This window comes from Nelumbo nucifera, chromosome 5 (genome assembly GCF_055504915.1).
Source record: "Nelumbo nucifera cultivar China Antique chromosome 5, China Antique-T2T, whole genome shotgun sequence".
NCBI classification, from domain to species: domain Eukaryota; kingdom Viridiplantae; phylum Streptophyta; class Magnoliopsida; order Proteales; family Nelumbonaceae; genus Nelumbo; species Nelumbo nucifera.
In genome coordinates, this window is record NC_142653.1 from 60,294,996 (window position 1) to 60,308,090 (window position 13,095).

At 38.0% G+C, this 13,095-nt stretch overlaps 1 protein-coding gene across 9 annotated transcripts in view; it reads right to left on the reverse strand.

Moving 5' to 3' along the window:
• LOC104588555 (phospholipase D delta-like) overlaps positions 1–13,095 on the reverse strand; it is a 98,496-nt gene that overhangs the window by 16,930 nt on the left and 68,471 nt on the right. For all 9 annotated transcript variants that reach the window (XM_088887832.1, XM_088887830.1, XM_088887834.1 and 6 more), the window contains one exon: positions 697–894. In XM_088887832.1, the coding sequence (XP_088743958.1) occupies positions 697–894 (198 nt within the window). The remainder of the gene's footprint in view (positions 1–696; positions 895–13,095) is intronic.

The window sequence follows — 13,095 nt, forward strand, 5'->3', positions numbered from 1 at the left end:
CATTGTGAAGACAACTAGAATTTAGATTATGTGGTAATTTAATTTGAAGGCATTTTGAGCAACTTTTCAACAAGAAGATGGAAAGTTTTTCATAAGAAGACTGAAAAAATTCTGAAAACTAGATTTCGAATGAAGCTTTGGGATAAATTTTGGAATGAAGAGAGGTGATGATAATCTGTGGAGGCGTCCTGACACTAAAGCAATCAGAAACCATTTGGCACAGAAGGGAAAAATGAAGGAAACAAGAATATTTCAGGCTTTGAAATAAACTAAAGAATATGTACCTAGATCAGCTTTAGTAATTCGTAAATGTTGAATGAACTCCTTTGATGGAGCACTTATATGCTGCTATAGTGGTAATTGCTGTTTGAAAAATGAGAGAGAAGATAGAGAGAGAACCCAAAATCACTCAAGGACCTAGAATCACTTAAGTTTTAAATCACACACTATAAGCATTAATATGCAAAGAACTAATATATAATTCATCTTATTTATGCAACTTAAAACACATACATGGACATTAACAGATTGTTTATAGTTAACCAAAATAAGTATTGAAAATTGGCTTGTGCATAAGACAAAAAATTAAAAGAGGTGACTAGAGCAAAAAGCTTGGGTAGTCAACAAAAAATGCATGAAATCTTCCTTTTCTATAAAGTAATAGATAAAGTAAGCACGTGAGTTGAAGTTCAAAACCTGGCCACGTGGGTGACATTTCTTCATTGCCCATGTATAATTTGGTTGATAAGCACCCATGGCAATTTCTGTGTCCCTTGAACCATCCAATGATCTTTGGTTAATGTTTGCAGAACCCATAATAACATACTCATCATCAACTATCATCCCTTTGGCGTGGACATAAATCATAAATCTATGGAACTTTTGAGCTAATCCCTGTGAAAAACAAAAAAGGAGTATCAAAACCCAATTCAAGTTTTTATGAATTCAAAAATTGACCATTTTTTGGTTCATAGTTTTTTTATTTTATGTTATTTTTCTTTTGGTTCCCTTTTTATTCATAAGAGTAAAACAAAGCAACTCTAATTTCACTGGGCTGCATTTGGTTGCATGTAAAACAAGGAAACATGGATTATTTTCCAAAGAATGGTAGAATAGGAAAGCAAATCAGTTTCTTACATTTCCTGTTGTTAAGCTTAAATTGGAAAGCAAATGTTAACAGTCATGTCATGCATAGATATCATCTTCATCATCATCCATGCCTTATCCCAACTATATAGGGTCCACTACATGAATCCTGATTCATGAATACATTCTATTTAAAGCCATATCCACTGTTAAATTATTAGTACTTTAATCATCTCTTACTACTTCTATCCATGTTCATTTTGGCCTACCCCTATCTCTTCTAGCCCCTTCCACTTGTAACAAATCACTACTAACTAGAGCTGTTGGTGGTCTTCCATGCACATGACCATCTTAGTTTACTCTCTTTCATTTTATCACCTATTGGAGCTACTCCTAGGTTCCTATGGATGACTTCATTCCTGATTTATCCTTTCTAGTTTTTCCACTCATCCATTTTATCACCTAATCTTTCATTTTATCACCTATTGGAGCTACTCCAAGCATTCACACCTATTGGAGCTACTCTCTTTCATTTTAGCATTTCCACTCCTAGGTTCTATGGAGCTACTCCTAGCCAACAAGTTGTTTCTTGACTTGCCAACACCATGCTACATACAACAGAGCTGGCCTTACAGCTGTTTTATACAATTTTCCTTTTAATTTAAATGGTATTCGCCTATCATACAAAAGTCCAGATGCACTCCTCCAGTTTTCCCAACCTACTCCAATTCTTTAGGTGACATCCTCCACAATCTTTCCGTTGTCATGAATTATTGAACCAAGGTACCAGAAATGGTCACATTGAGTTATCTCTTGGCCCCCAATCCTAAGTGTATCCTGATTTACACTCCTATTAATTTTGCATTTAATCCTTCATTAGTTTCATCAATTAAAACAATGTCACCCACAAACAACATGTACCATGGAACTTCATCTTGAAGATGTTTAGTCAATTTATCTATGACTAGTGCAAATGGATAAGGGCTAGGTGTTGATCCTTAGTGAAAATCCATCATAACTGTTGTTAAGAGTCGACTAAACAGGACAATTTGGTCTTTTATCTTCTTATTAAATTGTGCTTTGTCAGTTGTCTTATTTTAAGTTACTGTTCCCACACTTAAGTAGGGACATATTAGTCATTGTAATATTATTACATCTATATAAAGCTTGGGTTGGCTAGGAGAAAATTGATTCTCTCTAATCCAGATTGTAGTTATCTCATTCTCTCCTATTTTCTTTTGGGTTCAACTATGATATGGAAAAGATATGATATCTGAAAAACTTCTGACCAGTCAACTGGAATCATAAATGTGGTAGTCAATCAGGTGTAATTTATCAAAATTCATGGGTGGGTTTTGATTGGTCAAAACTCTTTCCATACTATATCTTTCTTGCATCATAGATTTTCCCTTTTCTTTTCTCTTTCTCTTATTTCAACCTATGACTAGAACACAAGGGCCGAAGTATTCAAACATGGTACCAGAGCTGTAAAAGAGAAGACACAGCTGCAGTTTTTTTCTCCTTTCTTTTTCCTTCTTTCTTTTCTGGGTTACAAAGTGAGTTAAGGGACTGAAGAGGCTGGGGAAACTCTATTTCAGCACCCTGTGAACTATTGTCATGATGAGTGACAGCCCTAGTGGTCGAGTGGTGGTTTCAACCCTCTTTGAGCAGTCAAGAGGGCTTTTCCTTGGTTGGTTGACAGTACTAATGCTGGCCAAAACTATGGCTGAACTTTGTGGTGGAGAAAGTTGCTGAACGTATTCCAGGTGTGGTTCTTACATGTCTCTCCTTGTTATGTGGGTTGGAAGGTGTTGTTAGGAGGTGGGTGAACTGCTGTAATGCCTGGGTAATATTTTTTTTTTGTCTGTGACAATCAGTACTTCTGAATGCCTAGGTAATATTTTTTTGTGTCTGTGACAATCAGTACTGCTGTAATGCCTAGTAATATTCTTACATGTCTCTCCTTGTTATGTGGGTTGGAAGGTGTTGTTAGGAGGTGGGTGAACTGCTGTAATGCCTAGGTAATATTTTTTGTCTGTGACAATCAGTACTGCTGTAATGCCTAGGTAATATTCTTACATGTCTCTCCTTGTTATGTGGGTTGGAAGGTGTTGTTAGGAGGTGGGTGAACTGCTGTAATGCCTAGGTAATATTCTTACATGTCTCTCCTTGTTATGTGGGTTGGAAGGTGTTGTAAGGAGGTGGGTGAACTGCTGTAATGCCTAGGTAATATTCTTACATGTCTCTCCTTGTTATGTGGGTTGGAAGGTGTTGTTAGGAGGTGGGTGAACTGCTGTAATGCCTAGGTAATATTTTTTTTGTCTGTGACAATCAGTACTTCTGAATTGGTAGTAGAATAGTAGGGGTGGTGTTAGTACTTTTGAGTAAACAGCATTATGGCAACAATAGGTGAGACTAGTTGTGATAAAAAATCAAATGTGATGATAAATCCGGATTTTCTTAGTGCACAAATGACATGAATCAAACTTAATGGTGAGAATTATGTGCCATGGACCCAATCAGTGGAGGTTTATCTTAGGGCAAGGAAAAAAGTGAAGCATGTAAAGGATGAGAAACCCTCAATTAAATCTTCAGGGCATAGTAAGTGGGAGAAGGAAGATGCTCGGATTATGACATGGTTATGGAATAGTATGGAGCCCAAAATAAGTGTAAACTTTATGTTTCTTGATACAGCGAAGGAGATATGGGATCATGCTAAGAAACTCTACTATAGTCAAAATAACACCACAAGGGTATACCAATTCTACCAAGAGTTTTTTTTTTTTTTTTTTTTTGCAACAAGGAAATCGAAGTCTTGAAAAATACTATGATAGTATGAGAAACCTCAGAAATGAACTCAATGTTTACCATCCCTTAACTTAATGTTAAAATTCAACAACAACAGAGGGAACAACTTGATGTGACTAGATTTTTGGTGGGTTTGAAGTCGGGATATGAACCAGTTAGAGCACAGATATTGGGGGGTTCTTCTCTTCCCTCTCTTGAGGTGTTTCCTCAACTTCATAGGATTTCATTTGGACCTACAGAAAACACAACTGCTCCTGATAAGTCAGCATTTTTTGTAACAAGAGGAGGAAGGCCATGGTAATCAAGGTGGTGATTATGAAATTAGAGGAGGCCATGCTAGTCCTATGTTTAGCCAAGGTGATGGAGGTAATGGTGGTCGGGATTCAAGGGGAGGTCATGGTAGAGGACAAGGCAATGGTCCTAGGAAGTGCACATATTGTGGTATGAAGGGTGTATGGAGGGATATACAATGAACTTTTATGATCTACAAGGCTACCCCCATGGGAAAATCACGTTGTAGCAAATGGTGGTGAAGTGGATGATAATTGGAAATCTGATCAAGCATCTCCTACATCTATTGCTAGGAAAGAGATGATGAGTGTTCCTCGTGAAAAATATGAGATGTTTCTCCCAGGCTACATCCCAACAAACCATAACTACTCTTGCTCACTCAAGTATGGCTTGTCTGGCATCCAAACCCTCTCCTCCAGATTATCAATTCTAAGACTCTAATCATATGACTGGAACTCCAGGTGTGCTCTCTTCGCTCCACCTCACACACTGTTACTTTAGCAAATGGTTCTAATCTCCCATTTTCGGTGTTGGTAATGTTGACATTGCATCTTTGTCCTTATCATCCATTTTATATGTACCTAAATTTCCTTTTAATCTTATGTCTATTAGCAATTAACCAAATCCCTCAATTGTTCCATTACTTTTTACCCATCCTTGTGTTTTTCAGAATTTCAATACGGGAAAGAAGATTGGTAGAGGGCATGAAACTGGTGAATTGTATTATCTTGATGGTGGTGGCCTTACAATAGCACTTCAGTCTTCCTTACTCCTTTCCAATGGCGTTGTAGGCTTGACCATCTGTATCTCAAAGCTCTCAAACAACTTGTTTCGTCATTGAGTCGTCTGTCATCACTACAATGTGAGTTGTGTCAGTATGGGAAACACCATCAGGTTTCCTTTAGTCATGATGATTAGAGTTCTTTTACTTTAGTCCATTCAAATGTTTAGGGTCCGAATAGAATTGTGTCCTATAATGGTTAAAAATATTTTGTAATTTTTGTTGATGATTATTCAAGGATGACATGCATTTATCTTATGAAAGAAATAAGTGAATTATCCTCTATTTTTCAAAAGTCCCATGCTGAAATTCGCACTCAGTTTGATGTTCCAATAAAAGTTCTTCGTTCTGATAATGACAAAGAGTACTTTCTCACCTTGTTGCAACAATATTTGGAGCATCAGAATATTATTTGATAGAATTCAGGTATATAGTGTTCTTATATTTCGAAATAATAAGGAGAAGAGGAACCTATAGAAACAATAGAGAGAAGAAAAGAGAGGAGAAGAGAAAACAGGCCTAGTCAAACTAGAGAACTACTCTCTCTAGTTGACCAGGTTTTATTTATACATTTCTAAAAAACAAATCAGAATTACTCTTGTGCCCTCACTTAAGTGAGAGACACATCAGCTAACTTAAGACCTACTTGTAATTACATCCAACATATAACTTAATGTAAATTGCCTATACTACCCCTCTATGGCCGACTTTAACACTCCCCCTCAAGCTGGTGAGTATATGTCATATAGTCCCAGCTTGTTACATATGTACTCCACTCTTCCCCAACTCAACCCTTTGGTAAACAAATCTTCCCATTGATTTCTTGTGTTCACATATGTTGTACTTATCACTCCATTAAGCACATTCTCTCGTACAAAGTGGCAATCAACTTCTATATGCTTTATTCTTTCATGAAACACCGGATTAGAGGAAATATGAATTACAACTTGATTATCACAATATAGCTTCATAGGAGTATCAATTGAGTGCCCCAAAGTTTCATAGTATGGCTCATGAGTTTAAACCCCCAATAGTTAAAACAACTATGTATATCACCATTGTTCTTAAATATAGGCACCATACAGTTGTTTCTCCAATCATTAGGCATGTATTCTTTTAATATCTTATTAAATAGATTAGTTAACCAAAATAAACCTACGTCTCCAATGACTTTCCACACTTCTATTGGAATCCCATTAAGTTTTAACCCCTTTCCTTCTTCTTCTTATTTAGTGCCTCTTTTACTTTAATAGGGCTAACTCCGTGTTTTAAAAGCGCAAGGCGCAAAAAAGGCACAAGGACCAATTTGCGCTTGAGGCGCAAGGCACAAGGCGAGGCGCGCACCTTTTTGAAGTAAGGCGAAAATTATAAAAAAAAATGCTAAAAAATAAAAAAAAAATGTCTGAAATTTCAAAAAATGCCAAAAAATTCAAAAAAGTAAAAAAAATACTAAACATAATATTAATAAAAAATATAAACTTAAATTTTAAAATAATGTTTTAAAAAACCTATTATCTAAAATTACAATACATAAGCATAAGATGTAATTATGTAAAGCATATTCAAATGAGAATTTAAAAATAAAATCAAACATATAAAACATTTTCAAGCATTTAAAACCTCCAATCTCTTTTTTCACTCAATTGCATTACTTTACGTAGCTAATGTAACATAAAACATATTACATTCCTAATTCTACGAACCGCCTTTGTGCCACGCCCCCTCAAGGTAAGCCTAAACAAGTCCAAGTTAGCTCTCATATTCTTAGTTTTCACACAAAAAATAATGATTTTATAGTTTTACTTGCTTTTTAAGAAGACATTTTATTAGGATGAATGAATGAACAACATTACCAAATTGGGGCGTGGCACGGGTCCGGGGGCGAGCGAGCGAGCGAACCGGATCAGAGTAGGACCCCCAATTTGGTAATGTTGTTCATTCGTTCATCCTAATAAAATGTCTTCTTAAAAAGCAAGTAAAACTATAAAATCATTATTTTTTGTGTGAAAACTAAGAATTTAAGAGCTAACTTGGACTTGTTTAGGCTTGCCTCGAGGGGCGTGGCACGGGGTCCGGGGGCTCCTCCCCTAGGCTGAGGCGCAAGGTGCACCAAGCGCACGCCTAGGCTCACCACACGTGTGCCTTTTGAAAGGACTGCGCCTAGGACCTAGGCAAGGCGCATACCCTCAAATGCTTTTCGCCTATGTGCCTAGGCGCGCCTTTTAAACCACTGGGCTAACTTTAAGTAGTCGTACAAGACTACAGATACTCTTTAGGTTTTGAACAAAAAATAAAAGAGAAGAAGAAAAAGAGAAGAGAGATAGAGAAGGAGCACTCGTAGGAGAAGCTTTGAAAGAAGAGAGTGGTTGGAGTGCATAAAACAGCCGCCCCACTCCTTAATTTATATACATAGTTTCCTAATTGTAAAAGAACTTTAATGCTTACATGGCAATAAAAGATAAGATTAAAATAAAACTAATCCTAGATAAGATAGAATAAAACTAATCCTACTAGGAAAACTGATCCTAATCAATTAAATCTAAGTACATCTCAGGGTATCACACGAATGCACGTAATGTGGGGTCCACAATTTACTACACTCCCCCTCAAGTTAGGTAGTAGATATTTGTCATTCCCAACTTGCATAGATCTTCTTCTAACTTCTTTCTTGAAACAGCCTTGGTGAGAAGGTTTGCAAGCTGCATGTCGGAGGTGATGTAGGGAAGGCATACTTCTTGAGATGTAACCCTTTCTTTGATAAATTGCCGGTCCACTTCGATATGCATAGTTCTGTCATGTTGTATTGGATTATGGGCTATATTGATGGCAGCCTGATTATCACAGTGCAACATTAGGGTTTCTCATAAACAATACCCAATTCCTCAAGTAATGATCTCAGCCATAAAATCTCAGCCACACCATTTGCCATGGACCTATATTCAGCTTCAGCACTTGAACGAGAAACAACACTTTGCTTCTTACTCTTCTAGGAGACTAGATTACCTCCTACAAAGGCACAATATCCAGAGGTAGATCTTCGGTCATCAATACACCCAACCCAATCAGCATCTATGTAGACTTCTATCTTCATGTGGTCATTTTTCTTGAACAAAATGCCTTTGCCTGGGGACCTCTTCGAGTATGCTAATATCCTTTCAACCGTAAGGAGGTGAGTAGTTCTAGGAGAGTGCGTATACTGACTAACTACACTGACTGCATAACTGATGTCAGGTCGTATGAGGCAAAGATAGAGAAGCTTTCCATCTAACCGTTGAAACATATCTTTATCTTCAATAGGCTCTCCATCCTCTGCACTAATCCTGTGGTTCTGTTCAATAGGTGTGTCCGCAGGCTTAACTCCCAACTTTCCTGTTTCTTCTAGCAGATCAAGAACATACTTTCGTTGAGAGACAAATCCTATGCTTGGATCTAGCTACCTCAATGCCCAAGAAGTATCGTAGTTCCCCCAGATCTTTTACCTCAAACTCTTGATGAAGGAGTTGCTTAAGAGACTCAATTTCACTAGTATCACTCCCGGTTACTACAATATCGTCCACATACACGGCAAGCAAGGTTAAGGAGGAACCTACTCTCTTAATAAACAAGGTGTGGTCTGATTGAGCCTGCAAATATCCGAACCTATCAAGGGCTCGTCTAAATCTATCAAACCATGCTTTGGGGGATTGTTTTAGTCCATATAGAGATTTGTTCAACCGACAAACCTTTCTTGTCTCCATACCATAAAATCCTGAAGGCAACTACATGTAAACTTCTTCCTACAAGTCTCCATTGAGAAAAGGCATTTTTAACATCCATCTGATACAACGGCCAAGAGTAACTAGTTGCAAGAGATAATAGTACTCTGATAGTGGTCATCTTTGCTACTGGTGCAAAATTTTCTAAGTAGTCAATACCATATGTCTGAGTAAATCCTTTTGCAACTAATCGGGCCTTATACCTTTCAACGGAACCATCAGCATTATATTTCACAGTGAATACCCATCTACATCCAACCGGTTTCTTTCCTTTAGGTTGATCAACTATCTTCTAAGTATTGTTTCTAATAAGGGCATCCATTTCTACTTTTATTGCATCTTTTTCCATTCTGGTACTTCCAATGCATCTTGTATTGCTCTGGGAATGGGAATATCAACAATGGATGCGAGAAAAGACTTGTAGAAGGGAGACAAATGATCATAGGATAGGAATTGAGAAATGCAGTGAGCTGTGGTGCAACGGCGTTTGCCTTTACGGACTACTATGGGGAGATCAAGGTCATTGAATGAAGGTGAAGGCTCCATGGTTGGATGTCTCTCATCTGTAGTATTTGTGGTACCTGGATCTGGATCTGTAGAAGGAACTAGGGCTACTGTGGTACCTGGATCTGGATTTGCAGAAGGACTACTGTGGTACCGAGATCTGGATATGGATCTGCAGAGGGGATTGGAACTGGCCTGCACTACTAATGTCCAAAATCGACATGTCTCCATCGTCTGTGATAGATTCTCACATCCTTACACCTTTGACATCCTTCCCCATTACATCCTTCTTCACTTAATGGGATTGGAAAAAGAACTTCCGATGAGCTACTCCCAACTTCACTATTCTCTCCCTAAGGAGAAACCCTTGGATAATAGGGTTTATCCTCAAAGAAGGGAACATCCATTGAGACAAATCTTTTTCCAGAAGTCGGTTCATAACAGCAATATCCCTTTTGAGTTTGGGCATAACCAAGGAAAATACATCTGGATGCCTTGGGATCAAATTTGGAATGATGAGGGCCAAGGATTTGAACGAAGCAAGTGCACCCAAAGGTTTTGAGGGGAATGGTAAACAATTCTTTATCAGGGTATAAAAGGGTAAATGGAGTCTTTGTGTCAAGAACCCATGAGGGAATCCGGTTGACGAGATAAATAGCTGTAAGAACAGCATCCCCCCAAAAACGTATAGGCACATTTAAGGTAAACATAATGCCTTTAGCTACCTCCAATATGTGTCTATTCTTTCTTTCAGCAACCCCATTCTGCTGTGATGTATGTGGGCAGGTACACTGATAGATAATCCCATGATCAAGCATGTAGGAGGCTAATGAGTTTGCAAAATATTCTTTTGCATTATTGGATCTAAAAATTTTAATTTTGACCCCGAATTGGGTAAAAATCATTTGATGAAAGATCCAGGTTAATGTTGGAACCTCATCTCGAGAACGCATAAGGTAAACCCAAGAAAATCGAGTGTAATCATCAACAAATAATAGGAAATATCTGTACCCCCCCCCCCCCCATGGCAGTAGTATGATAGAATCCCCAAACATCAATATGCACAATTTCAAAAGGAATATTGCTTCTATTATTACTTAATGAATAGGTAGTCCTGCAATGTTTTGCAAACTCACAACTTTCACATTTCAAACTAGTCATCTGGACAGATTCAAATATATTGGGAAACAAAATTTTCAAAGCCTGAAAGGATAATGGCCCAATCTATTATGCCAAAGCATCACCTGATCAACAGACTGAGAAACAAAGGATTTCCTAGTTTCACTATCTTCCTGATAAGCACTTCCTCCAAGTAGGTAGATTCCATTTGTCCCACGACCAGTCCCAATCACCTTCCTTGTTTCCAAATCCTAAAAAACACATCGATCAGGAAAAAAGGTTACTGAACAATTCTGCCCTTTTGTAATGCTACTAACTGAGAGCAAGTTAGTATTAGCTTAGGAACATGCAGAACGGAGGATAGGGAAATTGCATTAGACAACTTGATGTTTCCTTTGCCAGAAATAGGAACAAGGGATCCATCAGCAATGGACACTATGTCTTTACCAGAAGATAAATGATAGGTAGAGAAAAGTGATGGCAAGTCAGTCATATAGTCAGATGCTCCTGAATCTATTAACCAAGAATGTTCTGTATTACCTGGAGCTGAAGCATGATAAGCTGAGGCCCAATTACCTGATTGAGCAAAAGATGAGGTTGAAGGAGCTGATGATGGCTGAGGAGATGATACTGAGTTACTGACTTCACTTTCTAATTGTGTCAGAGCAGCTCGGACAGTAGCTAGAGTATCTAGAGGGGTACCTCTTGAAGCCGTTGAGGCTACACTATCAGTGTTGACAGCCATATTGACCTTACCCTTTCTGTTTCTGAGTTTTTCTAGAACTAGATGTGGATGCAACATCCAAAAAGTGTCTTTGGTGTGTTTAGGTTTCTTGCAATGTTCACAAACTAGGTCCTTTTTAGCCTCTTTCTTTATATCCCTTTCCTTATCTCCCCCTGGCTTGGGTTTAACTGCTGTCAAGGCAGATTCGAAAGACTGTTGTTGTAGCATAACCTTTCTCCTAGTATCTTCACTGTGCACTAGGGAATAGGCTTGATAGAGTCACACTTTCTCTTGTCAGTAGCTGTTGTCTTACAATATCATATTTAGAATTTAAACCAGCCAAGAACTCAAATGCTCTGTTAGTTTCAATTTTCTTTCTGTAAGTTTGTGCATCTTTCTAACTCTCCCATTCAATTGTCTCAAGGTGGTCAATCTCATGCCACAGGGATTTTAGGGTTGAGAAATAAACAGAGACTTGTTTCTCCCCTTGTCTGAGATTTTTGACCTCACATTTCAGCTCATAAGCCCTAGCAACATTAAGGGGCTGAGAGTAGGTTTCTTTTAGAGCATCCCAAATTTCTTTAGATGTTTTTGCCCATAAGTAATTTCGGCAGATGTGTGGCTGCATAGAGTTGCACAGCCATGTCATCACCAAATAATTTTCCTAAATCCACTTAGCATAAGTGGGATCCTCCTTGGTTGGTTCCTTCACATCTCCCAACAAATAGTTCAGCTTTCCTCTTCCCCCAATGGCCATCATGATTGATTGGGCCCACTCTAAGTAGTTTGAACCATCAAACTTTACAGTTGTAATCTGGAAGGTGTTTTCAGCCATGCTGCCTGAATCAGCCCCAAAAACACCCTCCCCTTGGCTTTTAAACTCCATTAGAATGCTTCCTAATTACTGTATCAATTGGCCTACTGGGTCTGTAGCAGGTAACAGGAGGGTTCTGATTCAGAAACCCTAATTTTGTGACAATTGGCCTATTGAGACTAAACTGTATCAGTCCTGTTGAAAAAAAAAAAATTAATAGATCTTCCAAAGAGCAAAGGAAAAAATCAAGGGAGACAAATCTTATTACCTCACCGAAGCAATAACAGCCCTGAAACTTGAGGGTTTTCTCTTAAACCCTAAAAGGAATGCAGAAAGGAAGGGCTTTTTTCTTAACCGTACCTCTTATATCAAGAGATCTTTGCCGCTGATTTCAAAAAAGGCTTGAAAACTTACCAGAAAATTCTGAGAAACTCTGATCTTGATAATCAACTTGTCTTGAATAGAAAAAACCGATCTTGAAGCAGAATTCTTCTGAATTTTTTATCGCCACCTCTAGTCTTGATCAAGAACTGATCTTGATCCTCTTCTCTTCCTTTGATTCTTCCTGGTTATCAAAGATCTGATCCAATCTTTTGACTGCTGCTGTAGATAACCTCCAAGAATCAGCCGAAGGGAGATTTCTCTATTCTTCCAGCCCTAGGCAGTTCTCATGTGGTCGGCTGGATCAAACTCACATGAGAAGCCCTAAATTTGGCTCTGATACCAAGTAGTCATACAAGACTACAGATACTCTTTAGGTTTTGAACAGAAAATAAAAGAGAAGAAGAGAAGAAGAGAGATAGAGGAGCACACGTGGGAGAAGCTTTGAAAGAAGAGAGTGGTTGGAGTGCATAAAACAGCCGCCCCACTCCTTAATTTATATACATAGTTTCCTAATTGTAAAAGAACTTTAATGCTTACAAGGCAATAAAAGATAAGATTAAAATAAAACTAATCTTAGATAAGATAGAATAAAACAAATCCTACTAGGAAAGTTGATCCTAATCAATTAAATCTAAGTACATCTCAGGGTGTCACGAATACACTTAATGTGGGGTCCATAGTTTCCTACACTTTACTATTGTGTGCATTATTTTTAACACTACTAGTATTGCTAGCTTCTCCTCCATCAGCACCCTTCTGTTCATTTAATAATTTCTCAAAATAGTTTTTCCATCTATGTTTGATTTCCTCATCTTTTACCCAGACTTTG